The 19594-nt window shown below is 27.3% G+C and overlaps 1 protein-coding gene across 2 annotated transcripts in view; it reads left to right on the plus strand.

The window, feature by feature from the left end:
- Positions 1 to 6904: 6904 nt before the first annotated feature.
- Positions 6905 to 19594, plus strand: part of LOC135929925 (uncharacterized) — a 28748-nt gene continuing 16058 nt past the window's right edge. For both annotated transcript variants that reach the window (XM_065466669.1, XM_065466670.1), the window contains exons 1-8: positions 6905 to 7001; positions 12188 to 12245; positions 13807 to 13863; positions 14462 to 14503; positions 16058 to 16169; positions 16622 to 16667; positions 17891 to 17987; positions 18089 to 18224. In XM_065466669.1, the coding sequence (XP_065322741.1) occupies positions 12194 to 12245; positions 13807 to 13863; positions 14462 to 14503; positions 16058 to 16169; positions 16622 to 16667; positions 17891 to 17987; positions 18089 to 18224 (542 nt within the window). In that variant the 5' untranslated portion in view covers positions 6905 to 7001; positions 12188 to 12193. The remainder of the gene's footprint in view (positions 7002 to 12187; positions 12246 to 13806; positions 13864 to 14461; positions 14504 to 16057; positions 16170 to 16621; positions 16668 to 17890; positions 17988 to 18088; positions 18225 to 19594) is intronic.

A 19594-nucleotide genomic window follows, 5' to 3' on the forward strand; every position in this document is an offset into this window, starting at 1 on the left:
CATATAAAAAGATACGTTTAAGCGAAAGGGAACATTATTAAATAGTTTGTGTGTTATTTAGAATAAAATTTTAAGAATTGTCGCAAAGGGGAAGAATAATTGTTGAGTACAATATGCCTAAAATACACTCAGAAATGCTATTTTTTTGATATAATTTTATAGATTTCAGTATTCTATTGATTAGTTTATACTAAAAGAGATGAATAGATGTCAAAATCGCAATATTTTGTTCAAATAAACGTTATAGTAATTTATTATAATCACTTTACCATGATGCTTAACCACTTTATCCAGTGTATGGGATAAAATGGGGAAAATGGTATACTTAACATAAATAATTACAGCTCCTAAGATATTATAGGTAGAGAGCCACTTTTTGTTATTTTGTAGATGAGGGATTTTATTACATATAAATTTTATAATTTATTCTGTTTTGCTTATCTTTCACAATTTTTGTTAAAAAAATGCAAAATACCAATCTTTATACCCCGGTCCAAAATGATTACAAGTGCTTGAGAAAAAAATATTCAGAAAGAAATTGAAGATTTGGTTTAAAGATCGATTTTTTTACTCATGATGACGGTTTATTTATTTATTTCTTTCTTTCTTTCTTTCTTTCTTTTTTTGCTAGATTGCCACTTTGTATTGGTGGGAGATAGGCCTATTCAAAATTCAACGAGAATCGAATAGGTTATTATTCGTAATTTACTATTCTAATTCGTACGAATAATAAAATTTACTATTTGTATTCGATTTCGAATAACTTTTCTTTTATTTGCAAATTTAGTTATAAACTAAGAAAAAAATTATTATAATAATAGGATGATAAATGGCCATGAAGTTATTAACGAAATTAAAATGGACACTTAATTTATAATGTCAAGGCAATTTTAAGGTAAAATGTTAGTTTTTCTTATGGTTTTGATATTTTGTTTGTACTTCTCCGCGAATTCTCGCTAACTGTGATTGCAGAGTATAAGGCGTGCGGTTGTTTTGACAGCAAATTAGTTTCAACAGAGAAAAGCCTTTTCATATGCAGTCGATGTATACTTTGTTAAATCATATTTTCCCAGATTGTTGGATTTATCTAATAAAAAAGAAGATGAAATTTTAATTAAAGAAATATATTACTAAATATGCCCAATAATTCCAATTATCGATTCGACGATAACAAATTATTCGATATCTATAAAAGAAAATATTTGCGTAATAGTATTCTAATCAAAACCAATAATTTGGTATTCGGCTATTCAATTCGAATTATTAAAAACGGACCAAATATTTGATTCGTTTTTTGGACAGGTTTATTGTGAAATTAAGGTCTGCAAAACCTGGCTCGCTTAAGAATATTTTATACAAATTTTGCTCGTCCCGATCTCTTAAAATCTTTGCCGGTCAAGCTTGCTATGATTTTTAAGATAATCTGCCAGTTAAAATTACTGGCCCGTTTTTTTAATTTATAATTTTTTAGCGATCACATATTAAATATCTATATCTTTTTTTTAAAAACAATTCTTATATCTTCTCCTCCAATGGATTTCTATTTAACAACTCCTTTTCATAATTCACTTGTGTTTGACATCTGTTGTGATCTGTAATCATATTAATAAATATATTCAGTATTTCAGTTCGACGGCTACTTAAAATAAAAAAGAAATAAGCATATTGTAATTTTTTTTTTTCAAATAGATCAAATCAAAATATTAGCTTTTGAAATTTCAAAAATAAAGATATCATCGGACAAAATCAGAGATTTTACCAAACCCTGCCTTATTTTTTATGAATAAATTATAGCGGGCCTAATTGGCCAGCCCGAGTTAAATGTTAGCCCGGTTTAAACCGTTATATATTTTTAGCTAAATTGTCCAGCTGGGCTAGCGGCTCAGGTTCTGCAGATGGATCTCTCTAAATATTATAAGATATTATATATTTCAAAATTGAATTTTTCCCAAAATTATGAACTTATGGTAATATATCTAGTTAATTTTTTTTTATATTAGATTGAAAAATTATACCACCTATAAAGAAATATTATTTTTTTCCAAATATTTTACTAAGTTACAAGATTAATAAAAAATATTATATAACATTATATTAAAGATTATATTTTGCTCGTTTTAAATGAGAAACTGAAACTTATGGTGTCTAGATTTTTTTTTTTGATTTTCGCGAAAAAAAAATATATGTATAATCTGTTTTGATAAAATATAAAAATTGTATTTCTCAAAAATATATATTTATATTTTATTTAAAATTATACTTAATAAATATTATTATTTTTTGGTCATGATTAAGGTTGGAATTCTTCTAATTGTCGCTTTCTTGATTGAAAATTCTATCGCATTTGCAGAGAGTATTATATATTTTTTTAAAATATAAATCAAACATTTGCAAGATAAAAAATTATACCTTTTTATTTATGCTTATAGAAAGTTCACGAATCTCGAATTCGGAAGACAGAAATATTAAATGGGAAGATTCTGGGAATTGCTCTGGTTTTGAAATTCCGTTCCAAAGGAAGAAATGCAAACCTGATAATAAGTATAAAACATGATATTTAAAATTAATTTTTTTAATTATTATATTATATCCGATTTCGATATTTATATTTATTAACTGCACCATCTGGCGTGCTACAGTTTGGATCAACTGCTATAAATTTTCTAAATTATTTCGGGCCGGGTTAGGCTATCTTTCTATAGGTTCCACCTAGCGGCAATTTTAATATTGATAATTTATTATAAAAATTAGAGTTTTTCAGAGTTGTTAAAGGATCTAGATCCTGTATCTAATGTGGTATCTGTATCTAGATAGATTTTTGATCAAAATATCTGTATCTAGATATTATTTTAGACGATGTATCTGTATCTAGATCCATTTAAAGAGTATCTTTTAACAACTGGAGTTTTTAATAGATTTTTTTTTGTAGGCAAATTTCTTCTATTTAATTAAAAAATTATATACATGACCAATATTAAATATAAGATAAAATAGATTTATAAACTAACCCTAGCCCACGTCTGGTCTTAGCTAATATTTAGTTTTCGAGAAAAAATATGAAATTTATCTAATTAAGACATATATGAAAAATTTTTACGAAAATGATTAGTGTTGTTAAACGAGGCTCGACTTGAGCCTATTTTTAAAATAGACAAGCCTGAAGATTTTGTTTGTAGATGGCACAAAGTATTGGACGTCTATTAGCAAAATCTCGAGGATTATAGTGCGCACAAATTGAGCGTTTACGTTTTGCCGTAATTTTTTAAATAAAAGAAACGTAACGTATTACCTGTTTAAATTAAAGTTGTCTTTTTTTTTTAATATCCGTCAATTCAAAAATGTTTCTAAAGAAAAAAGGATTTGTCTTTGAAAATTACATTATCGTCTGCGTTCTTATTTTTTTTTTAATTTCTAAATATTTCTGATATAAATATACTAGATTTAATATATTTTTAAGTTGTATACATGTAAACTATTTGTATATATTGGATAAGTATTCTGTATTATTTACTTTTATATTTGTATTCCTAATAAATAGTAAGTTATTTATATTACATTTTTATATAATATTACAAAACAAAGAATAAAAAAAAGTATTGCGTTTTTTAAAATGGTTGCTAACGCCAAACGGTAATTTTACTAATTTGCATGGGGCCATTTGAAAAGTATTATTGGCGCTTTTGTTCGCACTATTAGACAATATTTTTCGGCCACAAATATGGTCATTTTTTTATACCGGGCTTTTATCGAATCGTTTTATAAGACTAAAAATGATAATAGATCTACAAAACTGCCCACTTTATCTAAAAAAATTATTAAAAATTTTACTTCTATTTTTAAAAAATATTTATTTTACTTCTTCACAGCCGCGTACGCAGGAATTTGGTCTGGGGGGGGGGAGGGGGGTATAATAAAATTTTTTAAGAAATATTATTGTTATTTAAAAATATGAAACATAAATTTATTAGGACTAATAACTATTTCTAATACACAATTTTAAATTATATGAATTATAAAAAAATTATATATATAAACTGGCACATAAAAAATTATAAAATAAATGTGAATTAAAAAATATAAAGTGAATATAGCCACCATATGAATCACTTAAATGACCCAAAATAGAAATTTGAATTTTTTGAGCCTTTAAAATTTATATAAAAGTTTAAAAAATTAAAATGTTGGAAATATAAATATTAATACACAAAAAGTTTCTTATGAATAATTGTATTGTATGTTATATATTTACAATGTAAAATCCAATCTTCGTTGGGATTGAGCTAATTTTTCAATTACTCATCCTTGCTTGGCGTCAAATACCTATGAATATTTAAAAGATCCAAACCATTTAATCCATTGTCAGATACTTCTTAGGTATGTTTTTCAGAGAACTGCAGGCCCGGTTCCTGGGCCGGACCGTATTTAATTTTTTAAATATAACCGGACCGGGCCCGAAATTTCTAAAAAAAACACCCAGGCCGGGCCTAAATTTTTTAAAAAAAAAATGATCCGGGCCCAGCTGTATATTTTAAAACCAAATATTTGAAATTAGCTATAAAAATCCAAAATAAATACAATATATTTTAAAAAAAGCCGAACCGGGCCTGAAAATTTTTTTTAAAAAAAACCCCCTAGGGCTGGCCGAAAAAAATTTTGGAAAAAAATCAGGGCCGTGCCCTGCAGGTACCTCTACAGAGCTCTGTTATTCTTCTTAAAAAAGAGATGTTCTCTCATTAGTTTACTAATGGGAAGAGTTGCTAATATATATATAATCATTTTAATTGAGAATATAATCTAAAATGTGTTTGAAATTATACAAAGAATCCATAGCATTTTTTGGGACTATATCTTAGTTAATCTTTTAAACATAGTTATTCAGCTAATAAGGCATCAAACAAATATTATTTTTTTCTATCACCATCTGAAAAAGATTGGGAAGGCATTTGTGGAAGTAATATCTGCAGATTGGTAAGTGCTGCATGATGAATTAAAAACCATTCATTTATTTGGTTATAGTTTTATAATACTTTTCTACTGATCTTATACTAATGTTTTGACGATGAGCTTGCCTTGCTGCAAGTCGAGGGAGACAAATATTAAACAAGTATAGCTCTCTTTTTGACTCAACAATAACATATAAAATTGAAATTCTTCATCAACATTAGACCTAATTTCCTTGAGTTGTAATAAAATGCTCTCCGCTATTCTCATCTTCTTAATCAAGTCATTGCCATGTGTTTGAAAAGTCTTACATAAAATAGTTGTATAATTAAATAATACATTCTAATGAGGAAAAAAATTTGAAATAGGTATTGAATCCAATAATTTTCTTGCTTCTGAGGAAATATTTCTTTCAGACCATTGTGATATTTCAGTAATAGCATTAATAATCGGCTCTTCTAACTCCATAAAAGCTGTTTCTGCTTGATGGCGGAGACTCCATCTCGTTGGACAAGCTTGCAATTTCTTCCTCCCTGTTGGACAAGGAGTTTCAGAAAAATTATTATTTGACTAGAAATATGAAAATGGTAGATAAATATTACTCCGATAGAAATTTGAAAATAATAGATAAATATTACGCCAATGAAAACTTGAAATCGAAATTAATTGATAAAATAACTTAATAGATGAATGTGATAAATAAATGTAATTAAATATATATTTAATATGAGATAGGAATAAATATTATCAAATATAAATTAATATAAACAATAATATTTTTGAAAAAAATATCCGGCATCTGCATTTTCTGCTTGGGGGGGATTTGTTCCCTTGCTCTCCTCCCGTTGCGTACGCGCCTGCTCCTTGACATTAATCCCTAAATATTTATTATAAATCCCTAATTATTCCTTATATATTATTATATAGACCTATAATATTTATATTATATTATAAATAAAGGAATGATTGCGCTGCTGTGATGGACAGATTTTTCAAGTGTGAAAAAGTAAGTCAAGTCATTTATTATACCTACATCCAATGTTTTAATTTCGTATTCCATTTAATTTTTTTAAGAATAAATACAGGAAAATAGGGATGATTTCTATAAAATATTTGTGGTAATAATAAATTGGCTTTTATTTAAATACAAGAAAATAGGGATGATTTCTATAAAATATTTGTGGTAATAATAAATTGGCTTTTATTTTAGTTTTAAATACTTAATCATAATATATAAGGTCTGTCCATTTGCTTAAAGCCAAAGGAGGGTAGAAGGAGGTGGTAAATTCTTAGCCAGTGTTTGTAAATATCTTCTTAGGTGCTAAATAAAAGTTTCCTGCCAACACCCCACTCCCATGCTAACCAACCATCAAAATTTTTTTAAAAAAATAAATATATACTTTAAAAGAAATTTTTTGAATGGTTTAATTTCTAAAATAAAAATTAACAAAATTTGTTAATAGGAATAAATTCTTAAAAATATCCCATAAACCCCCCTCCTTCACTTCCTTCCGACAATCTAGGATATGCCAATCAGGTCTACTAATATCTCATTTAAAATAATTTTTTTTCAAAACTCTACGAGAGAGGGTATAATTAGTGAAGAAAGCCAGTTGCTATAATAATAAATTTACTTTCTTCTAATTTTCTTAGAAACCTGCACCGGTACTATTTGCACCGGGCCGGGCCTGCAGATCTCTGATTTTTCTACTTCAACTCCGATAATTGTATGTGTATAATTTATTAATTAATCTTTATATAGACTGGGTCTGGGAATGAGATTTCATCGAAAAATGCGAATGATAAAAGATGCATAGAAATTGCGAAGAAGCTTAATAAAAAAGGATTATACGAATATGTTAAAGGTATACCAATTTTTCTAAAAATGTATAATAATTATATATATATATATATATCGAATTTTCTTTAGTTAAAAACTCGTGCCAACTCAAATGTAAAACAATGAAAAAAAAACTTATACAAAGGGAATTTGTGGTAAACGGCACAACGATATCTGGGAAAGCCCTATGCATAGATGGAAGAATTCGTGAATTATCCGGGTAAGCAAATAATTTACGTATATAATTTATTATTTTGTAAGCTATTATCTATATAAAGTATTAATATATAAATTTCTTCTGTGGGAATATACCTAACCGATTAGATATATATTTATTACTATTATCGACTATCTACAAAAGTCGGAATAGCCAGTAAACTTAGGGGCAACTGATTTCACGGGGCTTTCTGGGAATAAAAATGTGAAACCTTTAGAGATTTTAATTTTTTTATTTTTGAAAATGACCTGCAAATATAAAGAATTTAATTGGAAAATCGTTTTTTACGAAGGGGGAAAATATGACTAGTAAAATAGTTTTGGCTCGCTTGCTGCTTGCTCAAATTAGTGCAAATGGTATTAGAGTCTATTTATAGTGTTACAGGAAAAATCCCCTTAGGCTACTTAACAGACTTGCTACTATTTAAAATGAATTCTATGCAATAAGCCGGCAATAGGTTTTAAAAAAATAATTTAAGAAATTAGGTAAACAAGATGGCAGACACGTGAGAGGCATTTTTATGGATGGATGTCTAAAAGGATCGGTTAATAACAAACTATATGTCCTTTACATATCTGAAACTTTAAAAGCATTATTAATAACCACCCGAATCTTTTTGAAATAATTCAACCTTCCTAAAAGCTAATTAATAATAGCCCGAAGTCAAGATGATAACATAAAAGTCACAAGTATGTCAATTATTATCAATTATAAATTAGGTTTGATTCGATGAAGCCCGAATATAGTTGTATTTGGAAATGGGAAAGAAATTTGTCACGAGGAGCTATGATTAGGTCCTAAATAACGCTGTTCATATTTACGTAATTAAGATATGTGATATTATTGATAATGAAGTGTATTAGCGAATTTTAATTAAATATTTTCAAAAGATTAAAATCTTATAACCGATGCCCCAGTATTTCCATCATAGACGGTATTTTAAAGGCTTGTAAGAGGAAATCCTCTATTAGCGAAAGTAGATAGTGAGAAACTAACGAAAAAGTTTTCGAGAATATATAACAATTTTAAATGCCGGAATGAGGAAAAAAATACAACATTATGGAATATTTTCTTACGTTATCAATTATACTCCTCCATTACATAATGTTAAATAATAAAAACAAATATTTAAATTTTACAATCGCGTTTGTTTTAGCTTTAAGATATCCCCTATTAATGGTTAGAATCTACAGAAATAATTCACGTTCAACTGCTATCACTAACAAATTCCGCGTTATTAATGGTTGAACTGCTATGATTTAAGAAGGCTTCTAAATATTTTAGTCAATAATAGCTTCGCAGTCTATTTTTAATTATTCCCAGCACTTTATTTAAGAAGATCTAAATCATTTTTAAAAATTTGTCATTTCACCATGAAAGATTTTTTATTCATAAAAACCACAAAAGATTTACATGTAAAAGATTTATTACAAAAAAATAATAATTTGGAGTGTTAGGTAATATTTGATCAAAAAAATCTGTTTGAGCATTTTCAAAAAAATCTTCTCTTTAAAAATAATCTTCATTTTAAGAGTTAAAATCTTTGAATTTTTTTTTATATTTTGAGTTGGTGATCTGCATCGGGCCTAATCTTTCAAGCCCGTATTTAAATTTGAAATAAATTTTTATAATTACTCAAAATAAACGATATTATATGTTATTTGGCGTCTACTTTATAAATAAAATCACATATTTTAATTTTACATAAAAAATTCGACATAAAATTGATAAATTTAGAAATATTTTAAAAAATTTCTAAGGCCCGACCCGGCATGAATTTTCTTAAACAGATTTCTATTTTGAGTAACATTTCTCTTATTCACTTTGAAAATAATAAAAATAATTTATACATATACAGTATAAATGAGTTAATAAACGAAATATAAGAATGTGTAAGTTAATATAAACAAAAAAAAATCAACAAACTCGGAAATCCTTTTTTAGGGCCCTTAAAATGTTTTGTCCCACCAGGCCTTTTCTTCCCCAATCCACCCATGACTATCTACGATATATTGTCTGTGATATGGAACATTATATAAATTAAAAACAAATTTAATTAATTATTTTCTTGAAAATTTAAAAAAACAAACAAGAAATATCGAACATGAACTCAATTTTATTATTAATTAGCCGTGGGCTCGGACCTAGATCTTGCTTCCAAAGAGATTTTGATTCCGGAAAAATTGTGCAAAATTTATTTTACGGGCCGGGTATTAATAATTACGGATCGGTCGAGTCTGAAAAAAAACCCGATAAAAATTTCCAGGCTATCTCGCGCCTACCTCCAATGTTAAGACGACTATTATATATTTATATTTATTTTATTTTATAGTGATGGAGAAGAAATAGTTTCTAGAAAACTTAAAAATCCACTCAAATTCGATAAAAAGAAATGGAAAGATTTTTATTAACCTTTTTCAAATAAAAAATGGAATTATTTGAGGTGTCTTAAAAAAATTATATTTAGCATATACAAATTTTTTTTTACATATTCGGATTCCTTGGGCATTACATTTTACCTGGTAAATCAATTATTCCAAAAATTGTAGTATAAGGGAGAACCGGGGCAAGTTGAGTAGATGGGAACGTTAAGTCCACTCCGATTAATAATCTAAGCCATCAATTTATAAGACTGGAAATTTAAGCATTAATGTAGATAATTACGTCATACATTATTGGCTACGAAAGATTAGAAAAATATTTAATATTTTAATTTTTTTACAAAGGAAAATTGTGTTTTAGCGTACCAAAAAGTAACAAAAAATAATTTCTAACTTTATTGTTTCGATTCATGAACTTTTAAAATTTTAATAAATGAATTTTAAAAAAAGTTTAATAAACCTACAAAAATTTGCTGAACAGAAAGTCATTATTTATTAAGACAAAAATGCATATGATAATTTAGAAAAATACCACCTATTTAACAAAAGGCTTCCAAATAGATAACGATTTTATAACATTTACAATAGGGCGTTGAGCATTTTATGTTAATATAAGTTCTATAAATGTCTCTGAGACTCCTTTTTTTGATAGATATAATCTGATATTTACCCTTTCTTCCAAGTTGAGGCACGACTGCCTTCTAGAATGTTTTAACCATTTATCTCCCCTTTATTTATATAGCATCATAAAGAATCATTTATCATATACGACATCGGCGCCGGCACTATGAAAATGAACAGAAGGAATAACAAAAATATTACCGCTTATCAAATAAATCGAAAAATTTTATAACTAAAATATTTAAAAAAACTAAGAAAAGATTAAAGAACAATCCCAATTCCCTTACTCTACTTACCCACCGATTAACGCGATTGCCTTTAAACTTTTCAAGAAAATAAACTCTATAATTACTAGGGATGCCTTGCCTGTAGAAATGATACGATTTAGCATTGTGTTTAGTATATAACAAACCATTTAATGAAAAAAAGCTCTATAGGTTAGTGATACTACCCATAAATGGTTCTTGGGTGAGATTAAGGCAAATATGAATATTACTTACATATTTGAAGCTAGTGTTGTTAAACGGCTCGATTTGAGCCCATTTTAAAAACCCCTTTCATAATATTCTAGCCAGAAATATTACCTAAGCCTCGAGATTTCGCTAATAGATTTCCAAACCTTTGTGACGTCTATGATCAAAATTTTGAGGCTTGCCCACTAATTTTCTGGATATAATATCTAGTTATCCGTTTAACAACACTATCTGTAGTAGCCAAGGTTTTCACGCACAACGTGATTAGTTATAATAATTTTTTGGGATTATATCTACATTGCATTATAATAAACTTTTACTTTTCGGGCATATTTGGTGAAATATTTAAATTATAGGTATTATTTTAAAACTCGCGGGGACTTTATAAGTATTTTTTTTTACATAAAGCATTTCCGAGAAATTTAAATTATATGAGCTTAATAAGATTTAAATATTGTTAGTTTTTTTAAAAAAAATGAGAAAAGATAGGGGATAGAAACGTAAGCTAATATGTGAACATATGTAAGATTAGTAGTTTGTTTGGATGAGAGTGCAACGGGAGTAAGATAAAAATTTAACTGCCAGGCATTAATGTATTAAAAAAGTAAATGATTAATATATGTTTTACGGTAATGACCGAACCCCCTACTTTCATGTCCTTCCACAAACTTTTTTGAAAAATGTTATTCGGATAAAAATTTTTAAAAATATTTATATTATATTATTCCATACAAAGTAGTATATTATTATATTTTTAAATATGCATTATTTTTGTAAAAAGTAGGTAGATAAGAACCAAAATTTGAAATTTAGCAATATTTAACATGCTATATCATATAAATAAAAATCTTTATTACTCATTCCATTAAATAGTTTAGGACAAATAATTATTCCCAAACTTAATTGAACAAATCATATTCTACAGCGTTTTATTGGAATCTTATAATATTTATATACACTGCTAATTCTACAAGATTTCTTCAGTGTCTTGCATGAATATAAAATTTATATTAGCGCAGTATTTGATAATTCGATCCTTATAATATTATGTTAACCATTATGAATGCTAAAAAATAAAATTATACAGTTTACGATTTGTTAATTAATTGTAAGAAAGAAAAGTCTAAGTTTCAATATAAGTTTAAATTGCTGAGTCGGAATGTCAGTGAAAGTTTTAGGTTTTTATTCGATTGCCACATCACATATGTTACTGGAGAAAGATAGTTATCTGCGTCTAATGCTGGAATCATTATCTGACAAAAAATATATAATTTATTATGAAACAGAAAAGAAAAGGATAGAGGAAAGAAAACATAATTTATTGGAAATTTTCTTTTTATAAATTATTTTAATTTAAGAAATAATTATGGAAAAAAATTCATGGCTATTATTGAACAATATTAATTAGAAGTAATATATTTTTAATTATAATTATTTTCCCATTTAAATATCGCAGGTGTTATAAGATAATTATTTTTAAAAAATGTTATTTATTCACCTGAAAATTTAACAATTTAGCCATGGCTCAAAATTTATTATTTTTAAAATTTATTATAAAATATAGCATATATAATATATTTCTCAAATAATTTTTCGTTTTCGTTTTCAACTTTAGATTTTAAAATTTTATTTTTTTTAAGAAATTAAAATAAAACATTATTTTTACAAAAAAAGAAATATTAAAAAATTATTTTTTAAAATCTAAAATATGAAGACATCAATGATTATCTTGGGAATGTTTGTTGCCGTGTATTGTTACGATATCAACTCCGGTAAAATATTTTATTTGAAAAAATTGTGAGCAAAGTTTTTTTTTTTTTGAAGATTTCATAAGAGGTTACAAAATATAAAAGATTTTTAAGAGTCGAAATTTGGAATTTTTAAGTAAAATCAAAATTTATATGAGCATTCTCAAGAAAATTTTTGTTTTTTTAAAAAATTCTTAATTTAAAATATTTAGAGTCAAAAATCTCGTTTTAAGAGGATTTCGAGCGTCGGATTTAGGAAAATATTTATAATCTGATTCAATTTGATCGCTGTAAAAAAGAGGGGGAAAAAATTTACTTCTATAGTCGTCTAGTGGTATTTTTTACTCTGCACCATAATTATGAGGGGATTTTCCCAGCCTGCATCTAATTTTTATTATCACCACTACTTCGTTAAAATAATGTTTGACTATTGAAAATAATTTAACTTATAATACAGAAAAAATGAAAGATTCGGATTTTAGCCAGATTTTTTTTTTCTCCCTCGTTTTTTTTTATTGGTTTCTTGTTCTTGGTTAATACGAATTCTTCCTTGGATATATTTGAACCCTATACCTAATCGTTTGTTATGGGTAGTGCTGTTAAACGGCTAACTCTGTATTTTATCCAAAAAAATGTTATACTTCAAGCCTGAAGATTTTGCTCAAAGATGGTATACAAAAGTCTAGAAGTCTATTACCAAAATCTGGAGACTTTACCCTTCAATACTCTGGTGGGGTATATGAAACCCCCGGCATGCTAGAAATAATATTACATAAAAACGGTTAAATATTATGATCTGGATTCTTCAGTAGCTTCATCAAATATATCTTAGAATCTATATTCCAAATTTCATATATTTCGGTTGACTAGTTTTTAAGATATAAGCATTTTGTGACTGATTGAGATTTGTGAGTCCCCACCAGAGTAAATTTGTATGTTCTATATTTTTTTTATATTTGAATGTATTAGTGTAATTTTTTTTTACATTAAAAGAATAAAGATCCATATTATAAATTATCATGATTATATGATGGATAAGTTATTTTTTTTAATTTTAGATTTAAAAAAATTTTGGCACAAATTATAATTATCCTCATCATCTTTAATCTAAGCCTAAGAAATAATATTTAAATATTTTACCAAGCTTAAGGTTAGATCTATCTTATATCCAAATAGCAAATGAAAATAATGAATATTACTGGAGATACATACATAAATTGGGGTCTATTATACCCCACCTGAGTACTAACGTCATTTTTTTCACCGGAGTATTGAAGGGTTAAGCAATTTTTCTTTTCTGGCTTGTATATAGAGTTAGCCGTTTTTCAAAATCGACTCAAAATGAGCCCTTTAACGATACTAGTTGTGGGTAATTTCGATATTTTAAAAATGGCCCGATTAAGGTATTTTAATCGAAATAATATTATTACAAGCCTAGGAAATTTTCGCTCATAGATGGCAAGAGAGGTTTTGGAACTCTAATTTACCGAATCTCTCGAGACTTATATAACATCTTAATCTGGCCATTTTGTTAAGAAGCGGTTCCCCAATCGGGCTTTCAATTTTTTATTATTAATATTTGCAGCTGTTCCAGGAGATGACACTAAGTACGATCAAGACAAGTATGACGAAGAAGACAGAGGTAGATATCGTCTTTTCCAATAAATTACTCAAATTGGTCGGGTCGAGCCGGATCGGTCAAGCGGAAGGACCGAAAATTTAATGTTGTGCTATATTGGTTTCCCTTGATTTTACGGCATAGAGTAGTGTTGTTAAACGGCTAGCCGATTTTTAAAAACGGCTAAATCCATATTTTAGCTATAAAAATATTACCTAAACCTCGAAATTTCGCTAATTGATGTCTAGACCTTTGTGCCATCTATGAGCAAAATCTTCAAACTTGCGTAATATTATTTTGGATAAAATATTGAGTTAGTCGTTTTTAAAAATCGGCTCAAGTCGAGCCGTTTAACAACACTAGCATTGAGAAGATAGGAAAGTTGATAGAAAAAAAAATTATAACGTTAAGATGATAGCAAAACGATCACTTATGCGATTACGGAGATTGGATATTAGAAGATTAGGCTTTCTCATAATTTATAGATGTAATATTCCAATAAAATTCCGGAAGTTAGGGAATAACGTTCCCCATACCACCATTCCCCACCCTTCCCATTCGCGCGTTATTATTACCTTTTTTTTTTTAAAAAAAAATCTATAATTATTTATTTTCTTTTTAGAACAAGGTGCGGTTACGGCATCGCAATACGAAAATGATTCCGGTAAAAAATGTATTACGTTATGAAAATAAGTGAGCGACTCTTCTAACTTGAGCTATGATATGGTAAGTTAAACAAGTTCGAGATGAGTGACGGAGAGAGCCAAAAAACTTGGAGACCATTAAATATTAAAATTTTTTTTATCCTGATCCATTTTTTAAAAAATAAACATATCATATATAGTATATTGTATATACAGTATATAGTATATATATAAGTGTGTTGTTAAACGGCTAAATTTGAGCCAAATTTTAAAAAAAGGTTAACTCAATATTTTATTCAGACAAATATTATGCAAGTCTGCAGATTTTTCTCTATATGGCACAAAGGTTTGAACATCTATTGAGAAAATCTCCAAGCTTATAGCATATTTTTCTACCGTTTTTAAAAAATAGGCTCAAATCGAGGCCGTTTAACAACACTACTCAAGACTTTAGTCAAAAAATATTGCCTTAAGCTCTCTAAATTTCACTATTAAAAAATGTCTAAACCTTTGTGGTGCCATAATATATGATCAAAAATGTAAGGCTTGAGCATAATATTTTTCTCAAATAAAATATCGAGTACGCATCGAGACGTCTAGTCTAACAACACTATGTATATATATACAATATATATATTTTAAAAAGGGGGCGATTTTAAAGGAACGTTAAAATTAAAACGGATGCTTCTACTAATCTTAATGTCGTAGTTATTTTTATGAATTTTTAAATTTATTAAGGGGTGAAAAGGTGACCAAAATTTGATTATAAAATTATAGTATATAATAGTTAGAGAAAGCGAGGAGAATGTTTTTAAAAAACATGTTTCCGGCGTATGTTTATTTTTAAGATTTATTTAACTATTTCATAAGGATATATTTTTTTAAATTATACGATTTTATTTATACCCCCCCCCCCCGACTGTGGTCCCAGGGTTGATTTAGTCTACTAATTCGAGTTAACGCAAAGATGTGAACTCGAGTTTCGATAAATATATTTCATAATGCAAGTTGATTCTTCAAAATATAACTTAATATGTGTGTAATATTAAATATGAGGGTACAAAAACAATGATATTTACCGCAATGAGGTCATGCCCTTCTTAAAATACTTACCCTTATATATTAGTATATATTAAAAATAGACTTATAAGGTAAATTTTAATTGAAGTTATTCAAAAAATGCTTTCAAGTAGTGTTGTATGGTTTGGCTCGGATTTAACCCATTATTAAAAATAGGGTAAACTCAAGATTTTAACCGTAAGCTCGAAAACTTGCCCATAGTTTGGAAGAAAGATTTGGTCATCTACTTTTCAAAATTTCGAGACTTAATCTTTAATTTAGGGGGGTTTTAAAAATTAGCCTTTCAAACACTAGATTTCATTCAATTCGTAATAAACTTACAATATTTAATTTAAATTAAATTTTATTTTACCATTTTGGCGAATTTTATTCTTTTTTTATATTAAATCTTCTCGAGGCCTATATAATATTATTTTGGTTAAAAATCGACCCAAGTCGGGCCATTTAACTACAACTAAACATTGCGAAAGTAAAAATAATACTTTTCATGCTAGGAAAGGAACAACGCTCGAATCTGGGAGAGGAAAATATTAGGTGGGAACTTTCTGGAAATTGCATGGGATTCGAAATTCCTTTCCAAAGAAAGAAATGCAAATCTGACAATAAGTAAAAATAATAATAAAATTTAAATTGTTTTTTCCTGAGTAATTTAGGGGATCATAACTATTTGTTTAATCATTATAAAATAGAAGTTTTAACACGTTATAACTATACGAGAAAAATAGATTTTTTTGTGCGCCATATTCTTAATATTAAAAAAATTGTATACTTGCCCAATTTGTAAATATTAAGATAAGAATAGATTACAGACCATCCTTAGCTCAGGCCATGCCCAAACCTGTATTTAGTTTTAGACAAAATCATAAAATTAATCTTCAAATTGAACAAATATGAAAAATATGCTAGCAAAAAAACGGCCCAATACCTACCTACTTATCTGAAAAAAAATTATTCGAAAGAAATAAAGAAATAATGAAAGAAAAGAAAGAAATAAAGAAAAGAAAAGAAAAGATTATAAATTATAAATTATTAATTATTCCTATCCTATATAAATAAAGGTTTGATTGCTCTTTCCAGACGGATAGATTTTTCAAGTGTAAAAAAGTAATTCTAATCTTTATATGTACCATACATTTAATGATTTACGCATAATTTATTTTTCATTTCAATTTTTTAGACAAAATATATAGGAAAAAGGGAATCAAATAATATTTATTAATATCAATAAATTGAATGTCATTTTTTTACAAAAAAAAATCAAATTATAATATTAAAATGTTTCCGTTGAAGTAACCAACGGATGAGGAGTGGGAGTGGGAATAAGAGAAGAAAATCGCCACCCCCCTACTCGTAATTTTGTTAGTTTTTGTAAATGTCATCGTTCAGAGTTGTTAAAGTATCAAGATATATTTATTTAAAAAACTGTATCAAGATACAAAAAATATACTATCTGATCTACACACGCCTTTATAAAAAGGTATTTGTACATAGTATCTAGATACTATTTTGAAAGTGTGTTCATCTATTTTAGATACTCTTCAGAAATATTTGATAGAATTTTTTTTTAAAGGTTTTTTTTTATTAAAAATGATAATATTTGAATTTAATTTCATTTAATAATATGTCCGAGTTTTATTTCATTACAAAAACAAACTAGACAAATTTTATCTTACGCAATGGATAACGACAATATGGTAATCTATATATTTTTGGTCATCCCTTAGATGATATATATATTGACATAAGTTTTGTCACTCATCAAATTTTAAATAATTTTTTTTTTTAATGAGTGTCGGGATATAATATATTTAATGCTTATATCATCATAACAATGTTTTTCATCAAATATAATAACCCTGCCATCAAGTACCTTCTGTAGAAATAGTTTGTTGTAAATATCTTTACATAAAACTGGTGTGATAATGACAACCAAATTTGAGATTATCTCGATACATTTGTAAAAAATGTATCTATATGTATCTAGATTATTTTAGACCACATATATGTATCTAGATCCATTTATAGAGGGTGTATCGATAATTTATCTAGATCTCTTTTAAAAACTCTGTGCATTATAATAACATAATTTTGAATAAGGAGATGAAATACGATAATTATATTTTTAAAATGTGATCCGGCCAAAGTTTTTCAAAGAAGGGACCTAGGAATACTGCAAAATCTATAGTATACAATAAATCTCCCCCCCCCCCCCCTTTTTACAAATATCTTAGATACTTCAGTGAAGCCTTCTATCTAATTTAAATACTTTTACAAGCTATTAGGACTATTTTTCTGGTAATCACATATAATTATTAATTAACCTTTAGACTGGACCTGAGATATCATCAAAAAGTGCCAATGATATCAGATGCAATGAAATTGCGAAGAAGCTTAGCGATAAAGGATTATATGCTTATGTTAAAGGTATATATACATATATTTTTTTGTAAAAAACTTTTCTTTCTGAAAAATAAAAATGTATATTACAATATATATATTATATATTATATATACATTGTATTTAGATGAATACTCGTGCCAACTGAAATGCAAAACGGGGAATGAAAAGCCTCTATACCCAAAAGGGGAGTTTGTGCTAGATGGCACGGTGCTATCTAATAAAACCCTATGCATAGATAGAAGAGTTCACGAATCATCCAGGTAACAAATAATTATGTATCATTTATCATTAGTAGGCTAGGCAAATTTCCCGAGTAAGTGATGTTCTAGATATATATATTTTTTTAAATTTTATCATATAATATTTATAGAGGGATGACCTGGTCTCAAGGCTTAGTGGGAAAAAAAGTCCCAACGCTAACTCTCTCAATTTAAAAATATAGGACCTAGATTCTTAGAGATTTTTCTATAAAATAAATTTTAACTGCAAAATAAAAATTATAATCGTGGTAGGAAATATTCCGCGTAAATATCTTGGCTTAGGTAAGTGGCACTAGAGAATATCTATATTTGGCGTTAGAATCTTCTTAACAGAATTGGTTTTTTTTTTAAAAATGAATCTTATAAAAATGATGGAGCTTTAGAGAAAAATGGCATGACGAATAACCAGGCAATAGGTTTTAAAAAATAAGTTAAAATGTTTAAAAATATTAGGTAAAAACGAACTATCAACAAGTGCATTTTACATTTATATATATAATAACAATTTTTGTTTGAATCAAATCAAAAACGACATTAGAATCTAGCTTTATTATAAATAAGTCAATTTTAAACGTTATTATCTTTTACAAAATTTTGAAATGATTTGGGATCTAGAAAAATACCTACAAATAAGAAGTTTGTGCATCTTAACAGTCTGGGAAATAGTTAAAGTGATAAATCTTATCCAAATTCCTTAGACACTTTTTCAATAAATTTGGTTGGTTTGATGATACCCTAAAAAAAAATTTTTCCCTAGAAATTTAAGGATCAATGCCGAAATGGTTCTCTTCAAATCTTACAAAATTGAAATTTTTTTTGTGATATCATTGATCAAATAGGAAAACTAGTTTTACAGAAAGATTTTTCAAACAAACATAAACGTCTTTTAATTTATGCCTTATATTTCCATTCCAGACATTGTGTTTAAAATTAACAGAGAAGGGAAAAACTAAAAAAAAAGGTATGGAAGGGATATAGCCTTAGTAAGATAGTGAGAAACAACGAAAGAAAAACTATAAATGATGGAATTAGGAATAAAATACAGAATAGCTACTTAATTATTTATAATATCGTTTTGGGATATATAATCCATGCGAATTTAAGATCTCTAAATTTTGTATCCTTTATTGAGAGTGATTTCTAAATTTAAAAAACCTGATTTGACACTGGAAATTACATTCGAGCATGTGTAGAATACCTTACGCTATATATTTCAGCCATTTATTGCTTTAAACTTTTATTTTTTTAATTTATTGACACCAATTGCTATTTTTACGGAAAATATCTAACATTAAACCTCAATACAATATTATATAATTAGTGATTGCCCGGGTCGGTCTTGCCATTCAAAATGATTCTCGGACCGGAAA

Source organism: Gordionus sp. m RMFG-2023, chromosome 5 (genome assembly GCF_954871325.1).
Source record: "Gordionus sp. m RMFG-2023 chromosome 5, tfGorSpeb1-WG-v2, whole genome shotgun sequence".
In the NCBI taxonomy this organism is placed as follows: domain Eukaryota; kingdom Metazoa; phylum Nematomorpha; class Gordioida; order Chordodea; family Parachordodidae; genus Gordionus; species Gordionus sp. m RMFG-2023.